Here is a 26,314-nt window from a genome sequence, read left to right as displayed (position 1 = left end):
AAAATTACATAGGTCATGATTAGTCTACGAATAATATAACGAACGTTCCCGGGATATGAGAGCATCGAAAATGAAACACACATTGAATGTAGGCGAACTAAAAATATTTATGTATGTATACATTAACTGCATCGTATCAAACGCTCTTTGAAAGTTCGCACGCTATTTATCAAAGCGTGGCAAAATCTAGTTTCTGCGTCACCGATTCAGCAATAGTGAAAGAGCGAGCCATTGGTAAACACCGTCGAGTACAGCCGAGGTAAATCACAGTTTTTCCGCACGTCGCGGCAATACATATTCAAATTGCTCCACAATTCGTCCGCTATATTTGGGCCGGGATGAGAATCTGCCTTGTTTCTGTTGCCCGTGCGAAATAGTTTTCAATGAAACGAATGGCCCTCGTGTCTGTTTCATAACTTTTCCAGCAAGGAAATTGATAATTGTAGGGTAAATTGCAAAGAAATGAACGTCTAAATGTGTCTAATTCACAGTCAGCTGAACAGAATCCTTAAGGGAGTATTCTGACTTTGAACTTTCAAAAAACCAATTTTTTGCATTTTCTATAACTACAAGTGCTCTTGAACATGTATACCATGGGAATTGTTTGAATTCGTGAAAATTAATTTGCTTATATGTGTTTAGAGAATGCAATTATACCGTAAAGAAAGACATATTAGATGATTGCACACAAGTTCGTGCCCGATTTGAAAATAAAATTCAATGGTTAAACTTTAAAGAATACTTTAGTAATAAATTATATAGTCACCATTCTTTTCTAATTGTAGAATATAATTTTTCTTTACACTTCGCCGTGCAGTACAGTTTGCGATATCTATGAAAATCGGGCACAAACTATGGAATCATCCGATATATTTTTTTTCGTTGGATAATAGCAATTATCATAAATATTTCTATAGTATGATATCTACAATGAAGATATACAGTGTGCGAAAAATCCTATGCTAGAGTATGGTCTTTCAGGAGCCACCCCCTCACAAATTATAAACCAAAGTCGTCAGATGAGAGGAACTTACGCGCGAATTGAGGGGAAATAATTACCCTCTCTCTGCCAGTACCAGATTATGCCACGTGACATTACACCACATGCATGAGAGAGAGGGAACGCGTCACGTGACCGGGCAGTGGCGGAAGCGCGGGGAATAGCATCGTAGAAGGGGAAGGTAGAGTCTTAATCTGGCGATTCTGGTGGTAACCGCATAGCGGCGAGAATTAGAAGTGCCGCCGCGTCGTGGGGGATGCTACGTAGTCCAGCGAGAACTTTCTTGCAAATGAATATTGTCACCGTTTCGACTGGGATTAGACAGCGGATTTTATGCATTTATAACAAAAATAAGTAGATGCAATTCAAAACAATACAAATATTAGAAGGATTAAAGAATATCGTTATATTATTTTCAACTTATCAAACATATTAACCTAGAAAACAAATTTCTATTATATTTTATTCTAGTTTGTTGCACTTCAGGTAGAACATGTTTATTTTGCATAAAGATCCGCTGTATATATTTATATTTTACATGTTATAGAGAACGGTTGTGCAATGCTAGCTAAAGAAGTATTCTCTAAAAGTCTAAAGGAAAGAACAATACAAATAAAGTATTTCTATTCAGTTTTTCGCTGCTAGTAAACCTGATAGTTTTGTCGCTGCTAAAAACAGGTGTTTTTATCTTAATTGGTTTTATTATTACAGTTAGTATAGTTATAAAGTATAGTTTAACGAAAAAGGCTTCAGTAAACAATAACACCGTGTATACGGGCGGGCCAAGTTCTTTTCTACAATATTACCGTCTTACAATATTACCGCGGAGTATAATAAAATAATAGCGACAAGATAAGCTCATTGAATTTCGAAAGACCGTATGCAACGCTGCGCCGATCGTTTTTGTTCGATCGTACTCCGGTATCTGATTTACAATTTCGTTCAAAACGAGCCTGTTTTCAATTTCGTTTCTGCATACCCGACCCGACCCGATCGGATCAAAGATCGATGCAATTTCACTTCGGTTCTCGCATATGCGTCAGAAACACCGGTTTAAAGTAAATCGAGAACCTCTCGAGAAGAGCCGAGGGACGAGTAACGGAGAGACAGAGGAAGAGAAGAGAGGAGAGAGCTCGCACACCTGTCTGAATCTCGAGTAACGAGCCAAGAGAAACACAAGGCAACCCCACGAATTCGTGCTGCTCCTTTGAGATCCCCTTTTTAACCCACCGCGGTGCGCGGAGCCAGGATAACGCTGGAAACCGGTTCCATGTATTTATGCTCCATGTGTAACGTGACTTGCGCCTACGAATGCATAAGATTCACCCATCCCTTTCTGCTCTCTTTAGTCGCCAACACTTGTGCACGCATGTCCGTCATTCCTTTTTTCTTCCCTTTAACGCGCCAACATTCGGTACACTGTCGAGACACTTTAAACATTCTACAGATTCTCCCATAATTGTTGCATTTCCTTGAAAGGGGCGATTCTTAAGGTTATTCGAAGTAACTTTTTCTTTTGCGAAAATGTTCTCCGCGGCTTTGTTAAGGAGTTATTAACGGAAAACCACGGACCAATCAGAGCACGGTTACAGCGGACGGATTCTGGCTTGACCAATGCGAACGCCATGTTCAGCGTGACCGATCGCCGAGTCGCAATCCGTCCACTGTAACCGCACTCTGATTGGTTCGCGCTTTCCGTTAATAACATTTTCGTAAAGGAGAAAGTTATTTCAAATGACCTTAGGAATCGCTGTTTTCAAGGAAATGCAACAGTTTTGGAACACGACGCAAGACTCCCAGAAGCTCTTGTAACTCGTTCACAATGAAAGCGAGTCTTGGTAAATGCCTGGAAATGGAGAAACATCGACACAGAAACCGATTCTCCAACTAGTGTTTCTAACTAACTAGAGTGCTAGAGTTTCAAATGGTTTCCCATCAAAATATGGGAGCGACACGCTTCAATTTGTTGCTTTTCAACGAAAAATAGTTTCGTTGTTAAATCTACTCTTTAAAATCCACAAGGGATCAATGTCCTTTCACTTTACAATCAGGCTCGCATAAGGAATTTACTCGTAATCACTATAAAGTAGTTTTCATATATCCATTTTGTCAATAAATGTTGAATGAAATCCTCACAAGTGCAAGTAGTCACAAAAATACACATATGCAATACACGTTTGATGGAAGACTTGAGACTTGATACGTGACTGTCGCACGCCTCTGTGACGTGCGCAACGTACACCTCTGTTGATCGGGTTGCCGCATTTCAGGCGGATTTTTGCACTCGAGTAGTGATCAGTAGTGACTCAGAGTCGTCACTAAAAATTGCATTACCATTATTCAAAATATTGTTTACATTATTAAATATGTCTAATATAGAAACTAAATCGCCGAATTTTAAGACTCTCTAAATAAATCCATTAAAATTGATAAATACTGTTGTTGAAATAAAAGATCCGTTAAATCCCGAAAGCATAAACAGCAGGACAGTTAGCCGTTGTTTAAACGGAATTAATCTTTTTCTCACTCATAACATGTAAGAAACCACATGTTTCTAAACGGTATTGGAAAACACGGTTGGAATTCGTCAAGGAGCACATGAATTGGTTTATTACCGAGTGGTTAAAAATTCTTAAAATTGAAATGGTTTGTTTCATGTTGATGTCTGCACAATACTATTGAAGTAATAATTTTCTGAAAAAAGTTAACACTAAATTTTCGACATTTACAACTCAAAAAATTTAAACAATATCGAAGAATTAAAAATCTCTTCGTAATCAAGTTGTCGAGTTCTACAAGCCCATACAAATTCATAAAAGTCTGTGATTTCGTATGTATAAAAAGTATAATATGATAAAAAGCGTAAATTGTTTCTATCGAAAGTATTGTGTAATTTATTATATACAATATATTATATTTTTTACATGTCGTTAATCGATATCTATCAATTATATACTCCATGCGATTTATTAACATATACATATACTTTCCGCGACACTTATATAACTAACAAGAAATGCAATTTATATACATTTAAATACAAATTAAGATACAGTAAGTAAAAGTTAAGAATTGTACAGTTGCGACGTATTCGATGGTTTTCTACAAGTTAATTGATTTATTACGAATATCATTAACTGTATATAGTACAACTAAAAAATATATGATATATACATATATATATATATTATTTATCACTTTATCTATTATTATTTATCACATCTATCAGTGTAATTATAGTCATGCAATAAATAATCTTTGTTTTCTCTTTTACTTTAAAGAATATCTTTCTTCCTAAACATTAGTTGCATAACCAATTGCACTTCTATCCCTTACTTTGATTAGAAATTGTAAATGCACCATGAATGTATATACAGTAAATTAGTTTAATTGTTCAATATGTGAAGAGAGTAGTTGTTCTTCTTGATCCATAAAGTCTGGTAATGTGAAAGGATCGTCTGATGATGATGAATCAGATAGTGCTGTAAAAGATGATCATTTTAGTAACACTATAATACAGAGAATTATATTAGGTTGTTCCAAAAGTTCGTTTCGTTCTCGATTAATATGCTCAGTGCACATTCAGAGTAGTTTTTAAGAAAACCAATGGCATGTTTAAGAAAGGGGAAGCTTAAGGGGGTAGACTCGTTTCCAGGATTGCAAGGATGCGGAATGCGCGTTCTCATATCTCAATAATACAAAGATGGAGCTTTTTAAGTATAGTCACTTATAGGCGTAATTTCCATTATTCGGCAGCATGTAGCTGTAGTAGCTTTATGAAAATAGCTACATGCGCAGCTGTATGCTTCCGAATAATGCAAATTACGGTGCCGAATAATGCAATTACGCGTCGTAAACGTAAAAATAGGACATTTGAGGGCGATCGCGGCCTAGATTAATCTTTTATCTAGAACTATTGACTACACTGAATAACTCCATCTTTGCATTATTGAGAAATGAGAAGGCACATCCCAGACCTTTGCAATTCTGGAAAAACGAGTCTACTCCTGTAAGGAATAATAAAACATTAACGAACAGAAGATTGTGTTGTTTGTTGTTGTTTGAATGTGCACGTAGTAAAAGAAACTTTTAGGACAACCTAATAGGAAGAAACAATATAACTTACAATCATGACCACCAGTTATAGAACGATTATTCTGCATTTCTTCTTCATAATTGAAATTCTCATCGCTGTTTTCCTCATAGGTAGTAAAGTGAAAGTAAGAAAGCGTGCATACAAGAGCTATGAAAAACAAATTCGTACTGATTCCAACAATGGCAGACAAAACTGGCCAATGAAACATGAGGTAACGTAGACCAGATAAATGTGCACTTATCATCACAGTTGATGAATAAAATTCAATATGTCGTGATTGTATTTCAATATATACAACTGTAACTGGATGGCTCTGATCTTCTTCAAAATTACCAAACAATTCTAGAACTAGATTTTGTTTCTCTTCCGTATTGCCAAAAATCATCATAGGCGACAATGTCAGAGTTGTAATTGCATGTAACAATGTACTGCGGTAATGCAACATGGCAGATTTACATACATGTTCTACAACGAAACCACCTCTGCTATGTAATTCCGCGCAGACCATAAACATACCTGTTTAAAAGAAAAATATATAAATGAATAATTCCAATCTATTTCGTCTAGCGAAAGAAAAGTTTGTAGATATTACCGAGTTCTTTATTAGCAGGAGATTCTGGCATTTCTAAATGCAAGTTTACTTTATACGGTTGTCCAACCATAAGCAATTGTTGTTTGTTTGTCAACTGCACGTACGCTGAAGGAAAACTACATATTCCTTTCTGTTCGTTACATGATCTGCAACAAATGAAAATAGTTTAACCCTTTGCATTCTTTTGTTGAGTATGACTCAACAACGGACAGAGGTAAATTTAAATGAAACGCGTTTTTATATGTATTTGGTTCTTCCTCTATTTATTTAAATCGTATTTTTAAGTTAAAAAGAAATATAAGTTCCACAAATATAAATTACAACAAAGGTTGAGAGTTATATTTAATATAATTAGTAAACAAAATTGTTTAAAATAAGTAGCAGTCAAGGAACTATCCTTTAAAGTAAAGGAGTTGTTGGTAACAAAATTAGAAGATAATTCGGAGTGCGAAGGGTTAATCTGAATTAGCATGTGGCATACATATCCTGATAGAATTAAAAACTATGAGGAATAATATAATTGATTATGAACAAAATAATTAACATACAATTAAGGAGCTCACTTGAATTGTAAGTGTACCGGACGTACATAAGACATACTGGGCATGTACGCATAATAGAATGCTATATAAAGAAATATTGATAACCATACAACAAGAACTCCACTAATGATGACCATTCCGCCGCTTAGTATTACATGTCTGGCAGATTGTACACGTTCCGTTGTTTTCTTCTGAACGCTAAACCATTTTCTATTTACTAGTTCCAACAACCTCGAAATGAACATATTTAAACAATTTGATGCACTCTTAGCTAGCAAATTAGGCTGATCACTGCGCAACTTTAATTATGCTTTCAACCAACGTTAAGTCGGATAAGATAAGTACATATTTATCGCTCAATTAATCTTCTTTTTAAATTATTTTGTACTGAAGTATAGGTTAACTCTATTGCATTTCACAGTTCGAGCGGCAACAGCAGTGTTACTAAATATATATATATACATATATACAATATATAATATATATACAGTTTTGCGAAAAATAATAATAATAGGGAGGAATCATAATAAGTATAATTTCATTATGAATTTTTTATAGTATTTTATTTAATAATCAATTAACATATTCGAGAATATAATTATCGAATTGAAATTTAAATTTATAGTCATTACTTTTTATTGTTGTTAAGATGAACAAGAAATTAAAATTTTTGTCTATGCTCAGATACACAGAATAGTATTTAACATAAACTTTCAATATCAAAACACTTGAGAACGGTGTATATAAGAATGTGTGTTGTGTGAACCATTCCATAGGAAGCATTATTGACACATTTCATAATATATATTATAAATACAAAATATTATCAAAATTGATAAAATATTTGAAGTACTTTTGAACAATCTGTACATTGTAAAATACTTGTTAATACTAAAAAAATATAAAACAGCTTATTTGAAATTATTTCCCCTTTCTGTGTTCTAGTCGAGGCCTCCCTTTTTTGGTTGTTGGCTTGTCTTTCCCTTTATTTAATAATGGATGAGTTTCTAGAAACAAAAGCATTAACAGTATAAATTAAATGAACGCAATTTATTACATATTCGTATGTGTTATAGACATTACCATCTACTGGTGCTCCTTGCAACTGTATATCATGTGAACGATGTTTCTTCATAGGCGGTTCATGTGGTGTTGTTTGATTATCTTCTGAATCTTCTACATCTGGTGATATTGGTAAAAATTGTAATGAGCCAATATCTTCCATTTCTTCATCAGAGCTACAAAAGGCAGCAACTCTATCGATAGATGCAACATCCACTTCAACCTCTTCATCCTGTGCTTCTTCACCTTGCACCACAGACTTATCTTCATCGCTCAAGTCAAATTCACTCTCTCTCTCTTCGTACTCAACATTCTCGTCTAATTCCTTAAAATCTGGTGCAAAAGCTGACCAATTTTCAACTTGGTTTTGTGCCCAAATGGAAACTACACCGGATGATATAGAAGCAATGATTGGTCTTACAGGATGCCACTGTATCAAAATTTTTATCATTATTTTATGAACTATCCAATACCAATGAAATGGTAAATGAATTATTTACCACAACATCAAGTAACAATTCTCCTTTAGTTCCATGTAAAATTTTCACTAAATTTCCGATACTCTTTTCCCAGACATACAAAGCATGCTGCCTTGCAGAACCGGCGCATACATACTCTCCATCTCCAGAAAAACAACATTTTTTCCACATAGTTTTGTTTACAAGATCTTGTAATTTTTGTATTGGTTCAGGTTCGCCATCTTTTCCACATGCGAGTACTTCTGTACTATCATATACACGAATTACCCTATCTGATGTATTTACTAAAAAACAAGACCCTCTCCTAGCAAATTCAATACTCTTTACAGCTGTATTACTAGCAGTGCCTTGCGATATTTTGTAAGAAGCTTTCGTAGTTAAAGATTCTGCATCAAGAACTAGAATCCGGCCACGAGCATTTCCAGTATACACGTAATCTCCGCGCCGGTCAAAAGATGCCACTATATTTAAGTCACTCTGAAATAAAATTACAATTTCTTTTTAAAGTTAGAAATATTATATTATTATGCTAAATGTATATTTTACATACATCGTCATCAAGTGGTATAACTCTGTGTGTACCCTCAACATCAACCATTACTGCTGCATGTCTCATTGGACATACTAAGAATCTATTGAGATTTCGTGGATGAAACTGTATTTTCAGTATAGGAGAGGGAAACCTATATTTTTGATCACATTCTCCTGATAAAACATCCCATATGCAGACGTTGTTGTCTGTCGAGGCACTTAATAACTTGTGTCCATTTCTAGACCAGCTATTTAATTAGAATAATAATAATAGCATAACATTTCAATACATGAAATAATGTAATTATCATACACAGTTGAACCTTGATAACTCGAATCTCACGAGAAGAACTAAAATCTTTGAGTATAGAGGTTTCGACTTATCGAAGTCGAGTAAGAGAGGTTTAACCTACGAAAATTCGAGCTACAGGGGGTTTTGCAAGAGTTAACAATTTGTTGATTGTAATAGTTTTAAAAAATGAAAAGTACTAGGCTCTTACATATTATTATTACATATTAAAGAAATCTGTGATTTTACTCTGCGTTAATGAATTAACAGATTATTGATCAGTGGTATCTACAACGGTAATCAAAGCAGAGAATATATTTTCTTCAATATCATCACATCTTTCTACAAAACTTTGTAAAACATTTACTGCTGTTTTAGCTTGTTTAGCTTCCACACTTGTTAAAAATAATTCAAGTTAAAGGAAGTTTTATTTCACTTTAGAGAGGTTTTTAAAGTGCAGCGGAAGGGAATGATGAAGAGAATGAAAATTTTCGTCTTATAGAGTTATCGTGGTTTGACTGTTGTATCATCATTTTTAATTATTTACCTTAAGGAACATACTGGATGAACATGTGCACTAATGATTTTGGCAACACCTCTTGTCAAAAAATCCCAAATAACGATTCTACCATCGTTACATCCAACAGCAAGAAGAGTTCCTCTTTTGTTGAATGTACAAGTTACTGCTAACGATATGCAATCTAATGTACCATCAAACTCCTAATAATTATAAATAATTTAGGTTCGAGGAAATGAAAACAGCACAATGCATTTTAATGGTTACATCTTACCTCTGGATAATTCTGACCAAATGATTCTAGAAAAAAACATGTATAGGTTATAACTCCATTATGTTTCAAACGAAATGTTTATAAAATCTTACCTAATAATTCTAAATTCATTTTTTATTTATTTGTTTATGTATGCACATTATACATAGAACTTGTTGAAGTTATTATTTGTGACAGTGATGTCCATTTGTTAACCTACGACCTACAACAATAATATGTATATATAATTAATTATAACACAGAACACCAAAAGTGAAAATTCAAGGAGTGATAGCGATTGGCGATGGTATATTGGACGGGTTTTTTTCGCGCATGCGCTGGGCGCGCAGTAATGTTTCTAGATTCTAGATGATTGTGGGGAAAGTAGTAGGGTAGGGAGTATTATTGGCGGGAAACAGAGTCGCCAGAAAGTGACCGAACCAGCACTCGAGGGGAATACAAGGTAAATACCGTAAATACCCTCTCTCTGGTCATCAGAGAGGTGATTCCCCTCGATTGCTGGCGACCTAGCGACACTGTACATGACGCGATTTTAGCATCAGTAAGGAGCACCTTATATAGTCACCCCGTATCATTTCACAAAATTTGTTATGATATGATTTTGAAAACTGAATGTACAATATGTATTTGTAAATAAAATATTGATAATAATTTACCAAAACTTCGTAACACGCTTGTATCGTCGTCTCGTCCTGGACTGGACCAGACTGGACTCTTCCAGTACACTTTCCCGCCAGTGTCGTGCAGTGTCGTCAGACTGAGGAAATCGAGGGGAATTAGGTACCCTCTCTCTGATGGCCAGATTCGTAATATGTGACACGTTGCGCGTGCGCAACGTACGGTCTTAGTGGGGGGCGTTGGTGGAGTGTGCGCATGGTGCTGGAATGGGATAGTGGAAGGGGAAAAAGAGGGGAATGTGTGAGCTCCGTTTGGAGCTCGACTGGCGACACTGGTGCGCATGGTGATGGAATGGGATAGTGGAAGGAGAAAAAGAGGGGAGTGTGTGAGCTCCATTAGGAGCTCAACTGGCGACACTGCGCTGGAGTCCGCTATCGTACAGCTATCGTACCTGATCGTACCTGATCGTACCTGATTGTACCAGAGCATGTAGGGATTTTGGCGTTGCCGCATCATTCCCCTAGATATGCGCCTAGGGAATATGCCACGACGAGGTTGGCAACCCTGACTGGTGGCAAGGCCTTAGACCATATCATGAACTAAGAGCAGAAACTTTCACCACTAAACAGAGGCCACCCCAACGACGAGAATCTCGTCAGTGCTTCAGTCTGTGACGCTGTAGAAATTTGACCAGTCGAACCACAGACGAGATATAGGAATAGACCTGACATCTTATGGGACTTGGTGTCCATAGGAATCTGTAGTACCGTCATCTTAATGCCAGTGATAGCAATAATTTTCTTTAAATTAAATTCATAATTTGCTATTAACCCGGCTATAAATATTGTGCCCCTAGAAATAAGAATAATACATCTCTCTAATTCTATGTATAGAGGTGTTGACAGGTGTTGACACTGTTGACACTGAATGGTAACGGGGTGTTAGCACAGACGAGATATAGGAAATGGGGTGCTAGGAACCCAATACCGACGGACACCAAAATGCATTGGGTGTCAGGTCTATTCCTATATCTCGTCGGTGGTAGAACTTTTAGCGATGTGGTATTTCAGTTCACTGTAAGTTCCACGTTATCCCCGCGCCCGTCGCGCCCGGTTACTGTCCCGCTGAATAACACAGGGGCTGGCAGTCTTTAATCAGTATCTCGTCGGTGTGTCAGGTCTATTCCTATATCTCGTCTGTGCTAATACACCTAAATTCGCGAATTATCGGTAACATTGAGCGCGACACCGATAAAAAAACGCCTGGACGCCTGGACAAAAATGTGTACAAGATATTTTAACACTTACAATTAGCCAACCGCGTGCGCAAAACGACATCAAAGTGGCGAGATCTCTCAATTCAGTTGGCTAAGCCCTTGTCTAACTTCTAAGTCTATGCCCTTGATTTACTTACGTCGGTATTTCAAATGGATGCATCTAAATATACAGGGTGGGGCACCAGATATTACCACCTTGATGTGTGTAATTATTATTATTCACAACGCGCGAGAAATGGTTGGATGGAGATTAAATGGTTTCAATTAGATATTATCAGTTTTTTTGTAGGCGGATACGCCAAGGACTTATGAAGGTCAACTTTGATTTTTTTAAATGGATTTAAAAATTATTATCAATTGATGTAGCTTCTTGTGATTGTGATAGAATTTATGAAACACAATTTATCAATTTTCGGTAAATTAGTTGATAATAAAGATTCCTGCTATCACATTCGACACTCTCGTGGGTAATTGATTCTCATCAAGGTTCCACTTATTGTATAAACTGTTTTTTGAAATTCTCTTGAAATGTACTTTGATTCGCGTTATATAATGTGTATAATTGTAATTAAAGAGGTCGGTATAATCATATAAATGGCTATAAAAAAAATTGGCAGCGGTGGGATTCGAACCCACGCCCCCGAAGAGACTGGTGCCTTAAACCAGCGCCTTAGACCGCTCGGCCACGCTACCACACGTATGGGGTGTTCTTACAATGCGATCATAAGTATACATAATCTGTATTCGAAGAGAAATATTGTATTTTTTTTTGCAAATACGTACTATTTAATTAATGAAAAATGTTTCATATACAGTATATTTCAACTCTATGAACACTTTGTATATCGTACCGAAATATGATACATAAAATTGTTTATTGTCTTGTTTCATAGAGGTGTCTTTAATTCTGCATTTCCTTCAAATACCGATTTTTCTTGTCAACAAATTTTTATCGACTATTTCAACTTCCATGTAATTAGCGTTTCGTTACGTTTGCATTAATAACAATGTTTTTCCACACCCGCCGAAAACTCGTGATACGAAATTGTGAGTTGATAATTGATGGAACACTTTACGTCATCGGTTTCCCCTTCGCAGTCCGATTTCTGGCATCTGTAGCGTACAGCGACGCTGCACGAAGATTAGGATCCTGCGGAGAGACAAATTCGTAGTTTGTTGGCCACATGTCGTGGGCGTAGGTGCTGTGGATTAAACAAAGGCAGTCTCCGGGCGGGGCTTTCGATCCGTTTGGTCAGCGCATGCGTGGTGGTTTGCTATTCGAGCTCTGTGAACCAACATATTGTATGTATACAGAGAAGCGAGAGGAACGAACGAACGCATCCCTATTTTTTCGCGACGGCCATTTTGTACGCCGACTTAATATTCGCCTCTCATTTTCTCCCTTCGCATCTGTAACTTTATATCAGCGCGATGAAGTTCAATTGTCACACTGGTGGTCCTTTGTTCTCATGGGCCCTCGTAGCCCGTAATCGAGTCAGTTAGCGCCCTTACGCAGCGAATACTAACAATTCCAGAGCGGATTAGTCATCGATCTGTAACAATTACCGATCCTCACACCCGTCGATGACAGGTGGTTAATGGAAATCGAAAGTTAATCCGATCAGTTCTCGCACTCTTCAGTGGCGCTGTTTTGACAATGTCTACAGAGCCGCCGTGTAAGGTTTCGTTCCCTTTATCTGCTGCACAAATTGCAACAAACGGTGCTTTTTCGAATATTGATTTTAATGCGCCTGCATAGAAAGACATATTAAAAAGTCAATTAAAAAATGTACCAGTTTACAATTTATGGTGGTTGCAACTATAAACACTTCAATTTTTATAGTGGAAATAAACTTAATTCACCGTTGCTACTATAATTATTCCCTAGTGTTGTCAATTTCTTTTACGAAATTGCACGTAATCTGTGAAACCTATTAAAAGAGCAGTACACGATGACTAGTTTGAAAGCAAAGTTTAAGCACAATATATATAATAACAAAACCAGAGACTTCCTAGAAATAAAATCCGCAAGGGAAGAATAAAATATTCAATTTACTTTCAATTAATATACCAGAAAGAGTACCAACAAAGTATTACATTTATAAGTTGAATGATCAGGTTCGTTTCCATCGGGAAATCGGCAAAAAGAGCTGCACGACATCCGAGCACTCGACGAAATTAGAGCTTACCGTGATTTCGTAAGAATTACCACGCTTCCCAAGATCCATCTGTCTCTATTGGTCGCGGAACGGTGCACGCGGTGGATTCGTGCCAAACGAACGTCATTCCGGGCGCTGTTTAATTAAACATTCGACGGTATTTATAGTAACGATAAGGGAGTTGATTAATCGGGAGCTGGGGCCATAATGGAAAGTCGGTGTGAGCGCTTGAACACGACCGCGTACGTCTGTGCAAGGCGTAGGAGCATCCTCGTGGTGAATTAATCATTTCAACAGCTGCTGTCGCATTAGTAAGAGCGGATAAGACAAATGAACGTCGTGGAGCTTGTTAAGACGTAATCCGAGAGATGTGTCTGCATCGCCTCCCGCTTCCACCGTCACCTCCATCACCCACCGCCGTCACATCCGTCGTCTCATCCGGGATTAGACGCCTGTGTATTGAGTCGCCATTTTCCTCAGCGATCCCCCTTTGTTTACCGGAGAGGGCGGAGGCATTGTTTCCCTCTGGTTTTTCGTTCTTTCCTGGACCGGGGAATTGGCGAACGATTTTATTGGACCCATCGGAAGTCGATGAAGTCCGGAGGAGCTTCGAACAGCTTCGCATACACCAGGAAGTGCGAAGATACGATCTTCAGGCTCGTTCGTATCCAGGTTGCGCATTGTCAGATGTCCTTTCGTCGGTACCCACAGGCTGCTGGCTCTCCGATGACAGATAGTGTCAATGCGGGCGCCGTTAAATGTCACCTAACGCAAATCGCGCGGAGACCAGGAGATCTTCATCTCGCCCCGTTTTGTCGTGGGACCGATTCGATGACGGTATTGTATAACCCGACACGGTACTGCTGTATGTCAGTGTGAAACATGCTTTTCCTGTTGCACTTCTCGGACTAGTCTTGTCGGATGGGTTCGAATAATGTAAGGATCTTCTGGGAAAGTATCTAACGATACCATGAGTTTTCAAGAATCTCAATTAGGTACGCCGATGTACAGCCCCGTTTATGCTGTCGACGGCACGAGCTGGACAGAATTTTATCGACAGTATTTTATCATTATTTCTAATTGTTCGCTTTTATCTTCGAAAAGAACATACTCAATGCAATTAATTCTTTGTCTTTGACGGGACAGTGTCAACGCCGATAGGGGACTGAACTAGTCGTGTCCGCTAGCACAATCGCAGAATTTATTATATTTTTTCAAATGCTGCATAGTAATTCAGAGGAATGTATGTGTATGTTAATGTTATTACAAAACACTGGCAATAGGTACATGTTTCGATAGTGTCTAGTATCAATAGTTCCAGACTTAACCCAGACCTTTACAAGGCATTGGTTAGCTTTACAAGGCAGTTTATACACTTCGTTGATTTATTATGGGCTTGGTTTAGTCTTCCCATGGCTCTTGTTCTAAATTACATTAAATGATTCCATTCGTAATGATTGTTTTCATTAACGTAGTCGATATACGGTTAAGAAATTTGTTATTTCTAATTGACAACCTACTTGAGTAAACTTCAAGACTGAATAGAGCTTGTTGTTGCGAAGTTTAGCTGTGTTCTTGGTTCAAGTAATTAGTTAACTTACAGAAATCTATGTATATTGAAGCCATTTCTCTCGAGGAACATCATTTCACTTTTGTCATAAGTTTTCAAACACTTGGATTCTTTCGCTAAATGTTCCCGCCGGGCCAACAATGCTATTGGCCTTTTTCACACATGAAGACAGCATTGAACATTGTGGTAATTTATGTAACATATTTTCGGTAATTTTAACTTGAACGATAGACTATTTTCGAACACTTTTCGAAGTGAACACATGATATCAGATTGAGTTTTCTTATCCTTCTAATTCCGACAGAGCTCATTATTCAACACGTACGACATAAAAATATCGTTCCTTTATTTATCGGGCACCGTCAATTCTATTACCATTGTAATTCTTGGCGACTGTGTTGTTTACCTGAGAAAAACTTGCCGAGCAACTCTCGGACGAGCGAAAGCATTTGCTAATTCACCAGTATCAGAGGCCGTTCTTTTTCTAGCGCTCCGAATAATTTTAATCATCGTGCTGGTGCATTTGCGCCAAACTTTGCCAGCCTCTCTCTATCCGGATTGTGTACACGTCCCCGACTTTTCAAATACAAGTACGTAGCCGAAGAAGTTCTTCGACTCTACTTCGCCTTTGTCAGACCGAGTAATGCGCCTCTCCATTTTGTCATCCCCTAGCGGGGTTTCAATGTTGTAACCATGGAGACGTCGCGTTTCCGCAAGGGGAACGTATAAAGGGTGTCGGGCGTACGTAGGCAAGTATGGTGAAGCTGCCATTGTTAAAATTCGTGGCTGTGGTACGTGTCCAATTTGATGATAATGAAAATACGATACAATTGTAAGCACGGCGCAAGGGACGTTCCTTCTAACTGACTTCGTCATGTTAGACATTTTATTTTCAAAAAATAGCGCAGCTTAGCGCATCCTATCAGTTATTCCCGATTAAACCATACAGATAATTATCCAGTTACGGAGAGTTTTAACGCAGGACAGTAGCTATATCTTTAACAATGAAAACTTTACCGAGCTGCTGTATCGTGTAACTTTAAAAGGAACAAGAACAAACAATAGCCACACGGTTTTATCACGTACCTGTCGCGTATACACAGCTAAGGAGATCACTTGATTGTTGTCTGTCAAGAAAACGTTACGTCATACAAATTATAAACTATCGTATCTATTCATTTTTGTGAAAGACGTGCATATCTTTTGATAAGTAGTTTTTAATTTACCTTTCTATATTGCGCATAGAGAGTGTATTGATTTTAACAAATTTTCCGTTGAGCCGTTCACTGTCCCCTAGTACAGAACAATTTCCTCTATTGCAGTATAAATCTTAGTATTGTGCGTCCCTTCTTATACTATTTATCATTTCGGTTTCAGTGATTAAATACACGACCTGAATAGCATAAATTTTTGAAAAGGAACTCTGGGTTACTAGAACACTAGAGACGAGGCAAGGTCAAACAAACTGCGTAGTTTGTTCAGAAAGTAGCAAAGAATATTGGATTTAGAGTCTCCAGATGAGGGGAGGGAGCATGAATTAAAGGGAAAAAAGTTATTTTCTCCCTGTCAGTACCGGACACGAGACGAAACGCATCACGTGACCGGGAGGAAGCGTGGGGATGGTAGAGTGGGGATCTGGCGACTCTGATTGGATTCAATGTTCGGACTGACAAAAATGGGCCCACGAGGCTCACGACGATATCCCAGAATGTTTTGCAAATTATTATTAGTAATTTTTATTGTGTCCGGTACTAGGGAACATTTCATGATTTTTTAAAATCATACACAAACCAGTTAGCTAATAGTAAAACAAAGTATAACGTTAATTTAAGTTAATGCTTACGCAAATATTGATTATTTTTTTACTTAATTCTTGTTAATTTATAAATTGAGCAGCATATATAAGAAGTAAAATATTTTTCATTTATTTAAGAAAAACCTTAGGTGTCCGGCATTATGGGAAATCCTTCTACAGATAACTTTTCAATTAAACGTTCCAAGTATCATCCGCGCTCGTGATCATAACGCAACCGGATAATTTGCGAGTTTTCGAGTGGAAAACGTCGGAGCCGGAGAACTGAATGATTGACGAGAAGATTCGCACTCGAGCCCGTCAATCTTTCGGCGTTTCTCGGCGCGTCCTCGGCGTTAAATGGCCAATAAATTTCATAGGAGCCATTAAGGGACTCTTGATTCGTAATGAGACTCTCGAGAAGAGTCTTACGATCATCCCCCATTAGGACAATAGAGAATAATAGAATCTAACGGATTTCATGCTTGCAAGATCGGTATAATTCTGTTTCCAAAATTGAATCGGTTCTTTAACCACCAACACGATGCTTCTCCTGCATTAATACGTTGCATAAGGCACGTTTTGTAGAACTTTTTTGTACACTCGACTCTGCACGTACAATCTTTTCCAGTTGATGAATTCATAAAGCTCGCGACAAATGCAGGAACGTGTGCGTGAATGGATGGAAAAAGGAGGAAAAAAATAGTCGTCAACACTTTCCAAGTGAAGAAACCATTTGTTAGTTCTGGGCCATGTCACGAATGCAATTAGTGAGTGATTCGTCAAGCACTGCGAAGTCCTCCACAGTAATAGCGAAGGGCCCTCCAACTGGTCGAGTACTCTTCCGGTAGCGACTGCATTTTGATTTGCGCTTCAATGTGCTTCCTTAGAGTGCAAGTTCGCTTTAATGCAAACCAACGAACTCTCCCTCGACGGTCAATCTTTAGCTCCACCCATGGGCTCGCACATTTTCCTGCAATAAACTCTGTCACGCGTATAACTGTACAGCAGCACCTCGATTATCCGAACTGAACAGGGAAACATGACTGTTCGAATATTAGAACAATTACGGATGTTCATCCAATTTTTAATTTTGACAGGAAAATTCGAGGCAAGTAGATCTTCTAAAATTCAATTTTTAGTGGGAACAGCCTTTTGTAGATCCAAAATAAATAAATTGTCCTAGTTTTTTATTTTACTTGGAATCATAAGACAAATTGTGCTGCGAACAACGGTTGGTATTCTTCATCTTCGCAACGACTACATTTACATTTGCATGGAACGGAGGCGGTGGAAATTCGAAGAAAGTGGATCTTTTTAAATCCGATTTTTAGTGAGACCAGCCTTTGTAGATCCAAAATAAGTAAAAAATTGTACTGAATTCTATCGAATTTTATATTCTAGCATTTGTTGAACATTTTCATAAGTCTTACAGTGCATAAAGATCCGCAGTCTAGTTATAATGTTAGATTCAATGTTTATTTATTTGCACAATAAATAGTGTTGTATATGGATCGCCTTAGATTGAGCTATTTAGGTACATTTGAAGCATGTTGGGATACTAAAGATTTCGCACGGCGGAGGTTCGGATAACCGAGGGACTACTGTATTCTTTTTATCGCGCAAATTTGCCAAACTAGCAAAACTCAAACGAAATGGAAAAGAAATAATGGAAAAATATCAAGTTCGTGTGAATCATAATTTCCAAGATACTTTGTTTATAAAAAGATACAAATAACATCAAGAGTTGTAATACTGGTTGGAAGTAAGAACGGTCGTCCGACGGAAACCATATCGCCGAAGTGGCGCTCACTTCTCTTACCACATTCATCATTTCCAAACCTCTGTTAAAATTGATCATTTTATCAGTAAACAATTACTACAGTAATTTTTGCTCTTTACAAAACTTATCTAATTAGCCCACGATTGCCATTTTTTGGTGATTAAAAATTTTCTTTTTCAAATTAAGTATAAGTAAAACTAAAGTTTGTATAACGAATACGTTTGACAAATGTTTATAACATTCTTTTGCAACAAGTTTTTATTTATAGATGAACCATAGAAATAAACGTTCGAAACAATTTGGGTAGTCCACGAGGAATCGGATTATTTTCTGTTTAATGTTAAAACAATAATAGTGAAAATTTAGAAATCTGGTTTTTTTATTACAAACGCGTTATTACTACTCATTTAAGTGGATAATGGAAAGTTAATAATGGAAAATTAGTAATGGAAAGTAAGAGAAAACTAAAAAATCTTTTTTCGCAAACATATGTAACACAAAAATGTTACAATTATTGGCTACAATTTTTGAGGTGAGCTAGGTTGTCTGAAAAAATTCAATTTTCATAAAACAATCTTTGAATCGATAACCCAAGTACTCATTTTTCTGCATTTCTTTCAACAATTTTTTAATGTTCCTCTAAAAATTAGAGGTGTGCGAATTCTCGAAAATGTCCGGGAACCCCGTTGATGTGTTCGGGATCTCTTAAAATGCTGGGATTCGAAAACGTGTCTTGTTTTCTTGAATATAGAATGATGTTTTGAAACATTGAATGATGTTTGATTTATCTAAATAAAACATAAAGTTTTATTTTACTCAATAATTTATAACTAGACAGCGGATGTTTATGCAAATGCTTATTTTTATAGAAAGTAGGTAAAGTTATGGGACTTGGACAGAAATTTACGTTGTTAAAACTTAACCAAACTCTATATGCATCCACTACTGAAGGACCACCCTTTCGCCCTCTGTTACTTTCAACCCCTGTTTTACCTGAATGGGTTTAATTCATATTTTTAAATATATGCGCATATTATTATTAACAATTGTCTTGTAACATTGCAATAAAGACTCTATTCTGTCGTATAAAATGGTATAATATTAATTTGAGTATAATAATATGGCTACCCCTTGTACACTATGTAGAAACAAGAGTTCTCAACGTGAGTTCTTTAACAGTAGAAGAAACTTACCGAGCTATAAAAATGACATGGAATTTGTATAGATTTTCTGTGATTTTTATGTGTAAAATGTGCGTATAATCATTTCCAGTGGAAGTATTGTTATAATTCCATAATTGTAAAATAAAAAACCAGAAACCGGTCATGTAACCGGTGGTAGGTTTAGTGTTAATGTGCTAACAAGCTGGAAATTCCATTTTGTTCGGCGACAATTGTAAGACGGTAGATTGAATAGCATTTGACCGTTTCCAGATACAAATCGTTGTGTTCGAATTACAGGACATTTTTCGTCGTTTTTGTGCGCAGTTATTCTATCTTAAGTAGCCGATAGATGTCTGGATGTATCCAGAAACGACAGAAAATACTGAAAATCGTCGTTTAGTGTTTCGTGTCATATACTCCTCTCTTGACCTCGGTGGGAAACGCGTGTTTCTTTTTTGTACCGGGGATGATCCGATTGGTCGTTGTCGCGGCTGTTTACACGCGCGGGAAAAGCGGCGACGATGGTTAAAAGGTTTCCCGGTGTAACCAGACTCCCATTAAAGCAACACCCTTTGTAGCGAGAAACGGTATTGTGGCGACATTATTGTGCGCGGCACGGAGCACATTATAATTCATTGTGTTTCTTACACCGTGGAACGTTCTTTGGCGCCTAGCACAACACCTGGTAGGTGTAACGTTGCCGCCATTTTCTATTATAAGGATAATTTGATACATATCGCGGCCTGGGACTCACAATGGTCCCTTGCTAGGGGTTCCTCCAGGCCTTGGGCGGTGAACTCGTGGCGATACTTCTCAGTAAACGGTGGTTAAGCGAGTAATTGAATTACAGTAACCATCGAAATCACGTGGAAAGTAGCTAAACACATTTTGTTACTGCGCTTTCTATTTCCAGGCAGAAATACATCGATCAAATTTGTTTCTTTTTAAAATACGAGTGGCAAGAATATGAATTTTACAGTTAAATATTAATGTTTCGAATTTCAAATTGCAAAACGAACCCTCCCACAGCGGAGACTGGGTCCATTTCGACCCAGAATATAGAAACCACCCTTAGACTGCGGATTTTATGCATTTACAGGTAACATGAGCTGGTGAAACACAAAATAGAAGAAACATCAGATGAATTTATATTGGTACATTATTTACAACCAATTAAAATTATTAAGGGAAGAAATCAATTTTTATTTCGCATAAAGATCCGCAGTGTATTTACTTAGTTTCTGCTGATTAAATGAAGAACAGCTGTTATAATAGAGACGGTAGAAAGACTAACATGTATACAAGAAGTGCCACCAATAATACGTTTCGAAAAATTGATTATCAATTAGCATATTGTAAGAATGGTCCACCCTTACTTACGTACAACAATGGAATATACATCGTGAAAATTTGTTCTACCTTTTTATTTTACTTGTGATCATAAGACGAATTGTGCTCCGAACAACGGTTGGTATTCTTCATCTTTGCAACGATTACATTTACATTTGCAAGGAACGGAGGCGGTGGAATACATTAGCCCCGGCGCTGTCGACGACATATACTTTCAAGGTGCGTATCGTACATACGCCAGTTGTATTCGCCGGATTTTGGTCACGTAGAAACCCCATAACGAAGTTACCCTAGAAGCTCCTTCCACGGGCGGACCATCGTACAGCGTGTCTCGATTCCAAGAGCTCTGTATACTCGAGAGCCCATAGAACCAAACTCAATATGGCGGAGTCAATTGGACGTTCCGTACTTTAGGGTTCTCTCTTTCTCTCTCACTCATTTTCGATCCATCTCTGCTTCGCCTTTCCCTTTCAGCCCCTAAGTTTCTGCCCCGCGTTTCTGTGCCCCTGCTTCCTCTTACTTTCATTTTCACCTCCCTCTCTCTCGGTTGCGAACATAATGGTGACACAATCGACTTTGTAACACAATCGATAGTTACAGAGACCGTCGAGAGAAAAATTCATGGCTCACCTACTCATCGACTTTGAATAGCACACGCGGAGCCACCCTCATGGCTGGATCAATTCCCACTGCGCTTATGTTGCGCCAGCATGAAGATCGCGCGCGGCCATATAAGGTCGCCGCCATTTTGTTTTCGATGCGAAAAAATCAAGCAGAAATCGTGCGAGACTCGTTCCAAGCATTGATCGTTCATTTGTTATAACTAGACCGCGATTCTTTATGCAAAATAAAAATGTTCAGCATCGATTGTTGGCAGCAGGAGTTATGTAAATACAAATTCATTTCATCCCCTAATAGTTTTTTATATCTGAAAACAACATAACACTATTTTTACGTTTTCCTAATTTTTCACTGTTTTATATTTCAACTAGCCAATTTCTTCGTAAATGCATAAAAATCCGCTGTCTAGTTATAACTTTGCGGATCTTTATGCAAAATAAAAGTTGTCCGGGTCAATTGTAGAAAACGGAAATGAAATAAAAGTGTACTTCCTCTTCCAATTACTTTTATAAGTCGAGAATAATACGCCAACATCATTCAATTCTTCTGATGCCTTTTACAGTTCCATATTTGTCCAATCCGTTTTTGTCATGTATGCATAAAATCCGCAGTCAAGTCGTAACAGTTAAAACTCTTTCTAACGTTAAGAGTGTTCAAACAGTTTTCCGGAAATGAGAAGCGTACTGTTTGCGTCCGCAAAGAAGGCAGCCGGAAGGACTGCCGGTCTGATTGATTGTTAACTACGCACAGTATTGCTATTGGTCGAAGAGGCGATGACAACGAATTAAATTACAAACAGGCAGTGTCTTCTCCAAAGTCGCCAGGTGAGGGGAAAAGTTACCCTCTCTCTGCCAGTCGTGTCACGTGACCGGGACGCGTGGAAGGGGAAGGTAGAGTGCGGAGGCAAGTTTTGATCTGGCGACTCTGTTTTACTTTCCAGCCACGAGCAGTACATTTATAAGGCGACATCCAACCCGGAATAGAGTGCTCAAAATCAAAAGTTACGAAACGGTAATTTGATTCGTTTCACATGAGCTAAAAGCATCGAGAAAACTCGTAATTTCAGAGACAGATTGTAGCTAGCTGAGTTCAAAGACTTTGGTAGGTGCTCGAGTCTCTGTTCAAATGATTCAGAGGATCCTTGAATGATGTGAAATGTGAAGGAAGTGAGTCTCGTCGAATTCCATAAAAAAATTCCGACCACCGGCGTCGCGATGCATCGCTATGGCGACGACCGTAGACGTTATAAAGAGCGGCGCTCATTTGTTTGTCATTTCCTCGCGGCGACTCGCGGAAACAAAGGACGAGGCAGAAAGCGGAAAACAAAAAGCAATCCGGCAGCAGCGTCGGGCGAACACTGTGAACGAGTGCGAAAATGAGGAGGGCGCGCGGCGTAGGCTGATGGGGACACCGTTGTTGTTTCCTGGCGATGATAGAGGGATGAGGCGGCGATGGGTCAGACCACGATGGGGTTTCGAGCAGGAGCCAGAAAGGAAGGTGAACGAAATGCTGGAAATTACCTATTCGAAATCGTCATTTTTATTTAATTTCCGCGGAAAAACTCGCCGAGCTACGGAACATCCGCCGAAGGATCTTCGCTTCAGTGAACCGATCGCTGCGCCTCGACTTTCTCGAGATTGAGGGATATTGGAGAACGTGGATTTCCCTGATTGCATAAGATTGATAGATTTTCCTTATGTAAATCGACGTAAGAAACGAATACTCTGGCCATCAATATCTTAGATTTGATCGAGAAAAAAAGACGAAATGGCCTGCGAATTTCGTTAATGGTGACACCATCACTGCTGTGACGCCCGTTTATCTCTCGTCTCTCCATATATGCAAGTACCCCGCACGTGTCGCCGCTTATTGACCTGTCCACTGAAACAACATTTAAGAACGGATTCTCGTATAGAGGATAAACAATCGAATTTTTCACAATTATTATCTCCGTTTTCCTAAACAAACTAAACGTGTTTTTCTCGAAACTTCTTTTTCATAGTTGGCGGGCAAGATAACTCAAAAAAAAATTGGACCAATCGAGCAGAAATTTTACACACATACCGTTTTTTTTTTAAATTATATTCTATAGCAGATTTATAAATAAATTCAGATTTAAATGCATTATAGCTATTTAACCCTCCATTGCAGTGAGGTCTAAGAATAGAATTTTTAATTTTCTTTGTCTTGAAATTCGTCAATGAATTCCTGTTTTACGAGGAATAGTTTTATTTAATACACATAGTAACAATAGTGATATGTAAGAATATCTTCGAGTTTCCAAAAGAAATACCAGCGAAAAATTAACACTTCCGATCCGTACGCTAGAGAGTCAATGTCAAAAATTGGTCACTTCATTTGGAATAATTTACTGAAAATGCAATTTGTTTCCGCATCCGTTTAAGACATCGCGGATTCATGATTTCGAAATCCACGCGCACAATTGAGCGGTAACGATCGTGCTCTGTATTATAACACAGTGATCTGCATCGGATGGCTCGACACACAATGGCGGTAATATCTGTCGCTAAGAGCGGAGGTATTCACCGGAGAAGAACGTCAATAATGACCTCGACTGTCCGCGCGTCTCGTTAGCAACGATGACTCTTCCACTTTTAAAATACGGGGGCCCCGGGTACCACTTCTTTCCGTCTCACGGTAGCCGTGGGTCGATTACACAGGCAGCGGATATAAATAAACCCCCGTAGAAATTAGTTTATGGAGCGTTTCTTTCTCATACGCCTCGGATTAGCCGTCCGCTGCTTCTCGCACTGTGACAGGTACGATTTTAAGTACGACGCCTCTGTAACGACTTAAACTTTAATTATACTTCGTGTTGCGCGGACCCGGCTCCGCAGAACGGATTCAATTTTAATACGACCATTAAGTAATTATATTTTGCGTCGCTTCTACATCGCAACAGTTACCATTCGAACTAAACCGTTCGGCGTTTCTCTTATTCGATCGTACATGGAACTTATCTGACAACTGTTTATTTATAACAGACGAGCGTTCTCCAGCCACCTGAGAGCGACGTTACACGTGTGGCATTTAGTTCTGTCGGTGTCTCTTAACCGTTCCTGCATAGGCTACTTTCGAAATATTGTGTGATAATTTATTTTATTCCCATAAATATTATGAACTGAGCAAGAACTTTGCAGTTGTCATTATATTCATTCTTGTTATTTTTCTTATAACAGGATAAGAGAATTTTTGAAACAATCGGGGAGTATATGTGTAGAATATAGAGTATACATGAAGTAATTGTAGTGTAGTCAGCTACTTTGAGCGCTGTTATTATTCGTACACTATTTCCAAAATTTTGTATGGGGACTATACATTGGAAGTGAGGAAGAATTCTGCAGTTGTCATTATTTTCATTCTTGTTACTTTTCTTATAACGGAAATTATTCCGTTATATTATATTACTATTAAGTTATTGTTCCAGTAGTCAGCGATTTTGAGCGCTGTTATTATTCATACATCAGTTCCAAAACTTTGTACGAGGACTATACATTGAAAGTGAGAAAGAATTTTACAAGTTTCATTACTTTCATTCTTGTTATTTTTCATATAACAGAATAATAGAATTTTTTGAACTATCATGGAGCATAGAGTAATTGCACCAGTAGTTAGCCATCTTGAGCGGTGTCATTATTAATATTTTGTAGTATGAGGACTATACATCGGAAATGAGGAACGGACTCGTACAAATGTATGATAGTTCGTCATTGATCCTGTATTTTGATGCTGAAACTATTGTTTACAGTCTGCTAAGTTAACATTAGGAAATGCACAAATTTGTCAGAGGCAGTCTAATAAATGTTTGAGTTGCAAGAGCGACTTTCATTTTCCTTCTTCGCGAACGCCTTCAGAATTGACTCTATAACACAGTTTAAATTGTTAATTGTCGTGGTATTTTTCCGGGCGCGACTACGCGTGTTAATTACGCAGAGATTCGGAGGAACGTGTTCGTACGGATGGCTTGCGCGGCGCGATACTAAGTAATTAACAGGCACATTATCCAGGGTATACGAAGTGTTGCAACCCCTATAATACTCCTCTGCTCTCCCTTTGGATAAGGGAATGGGAGACCCATTGACTTCGTTCATTGATTTTACGTCAATCTGCAGAGAACACCCTTGTGGGGTCTCCGTGATGCATTTACCATACACGATAAGAGCTGCATGGGGTTCGAGGTGGGGTGAAGGGAGTGCTCGACACACCCCGTCAAAGGGAAATAGAATAGAAATGACCCCCCACGGGACTCGCATTAGGGACACATGGCCGGGCGACAAAGCCCGATTTTCTGACAACCCTCCAGGATCTTAGGCATGTATACGGTTACATAACGTTACGTGCTCGTCACCCTCCGAGGATCCGAGGGGTTGGAACGAGGGGTTGGAATATACACGCGTACCACCCCTTCAGAGCAGGAACGCCATTTTGTACATTCAGAATGAAACGGCGAACGGACATTTTTCTATTCAAGATCTCGGCCCTCCTGGTCACCAGTGTGCATCTTATTGAAGTTAAGATCTCTCGAGACACCTTTGCTCGTGTTAACCGTTGTCGCGTTAGTTCGCGTTTCGATAAGATC

General features: G+C 38.2%; 2 protein-coding genes and 1 non-coding gene across 4 annotated transcripts; all 3 read right to left on the bottom strand.

Moving 5' to 3' along the window:
* Window positions 1-3,867: 3,867 nt before the first annotated feature.
* On the bottom strand, window positions 3,868-6,687 carry Seipin (lipid droplet biogenesis associated protein seipin). The gene is made up of 4 exons (XM_076447722.1): window positions 6,252-6,687; window positions 5,689-5,834; window positions 5,127-5,612; window positions 3,868-4,482 (listed from the first exon to the last, which is right to left on the bottom strand). The coding sequence occupies exons 1-4, from the start codon at window positions 6,473-6,475 to the stop codon at window positions 4,382-4,384; spliced, it is 957 nt and encodes a 318-aa protein (XP_076303837.1). The 5' UTR covers window positions 6,476-6,687; the 3' UTR covers window positions 3,868-4,381.
* Window positions 6,688-6,799: 112 nt separating this feature from the next.
* Window positions 6,800-10,082, bottom strand: Rbbp5 (retinoblastoma binding protein 5). Of its 2 annotated transcripts, XM_076447721.1 has the most exons (8): window positions 10,039-10,082; window positions 9,475-9,584; window positions 9,383-9,408; window positions 9,139-9,311; window positions 8,322-8,550; window positions 7,793-8,248; window positions 7,314-7,722; window positions 6,800-7,237 (listed from the first exon to the last, which is right to left on the bottom strand). In XM_076447721.1, the coding sequence occupies exons 2-8, from the start codon at window positions 9,491-9,493 to the stop codon at window positions 7,152-7,154; spliced, it is 1,398 nt and encodes a 465-aa protein (XP_076303836.1). In that variant the 5' UTR covers window positions 9,494-9,584; window positions 10,039-10,082; the 3' UTR covers window positions 6,800-7,151. The 2 variants fall into 2 exon arrangements, with proteins under 2 accessions (XP_076303836.1, XP_076303835.1); XM_076447720.1 differs by lacking the exon at window positions 10,039-10,082 and having other exon boundaries at window positions 9,475-9,709.
* A 1,805-nt stretch (window positions 10,083-11,887) lies between these two features.
* On the bottom strand, window positions 11,888-11,969 carry Trnal-aag (transfer RNA leucine (anticodon AAG)). Its single transcript has one exon. It is a non-coding gene; the product is annotated as a tRNA-Leu (tRNA).
* Window positions 11,970-26,314: the final 14,345 nt, after the last annotated feature.

This window comes from Lasioglossum baleicum, chromosome 3 (genome assembly GCF_051020765.1).
Source record: "Lasioglossum baleicum chromosome 3, iyLasBale1, whole genome shotgun sequence".
Taxonomy (NCBI): domain Eukaryota; kingdom Metazoa; phylum Arthropoda; class Insecta; order Hymenoptera; family Halictidae; genus Lasioglossum; species Lasioglossum baleicum.
This window is presented reverse-complemented; position numbering and strand designations above follow the sequence as displayed.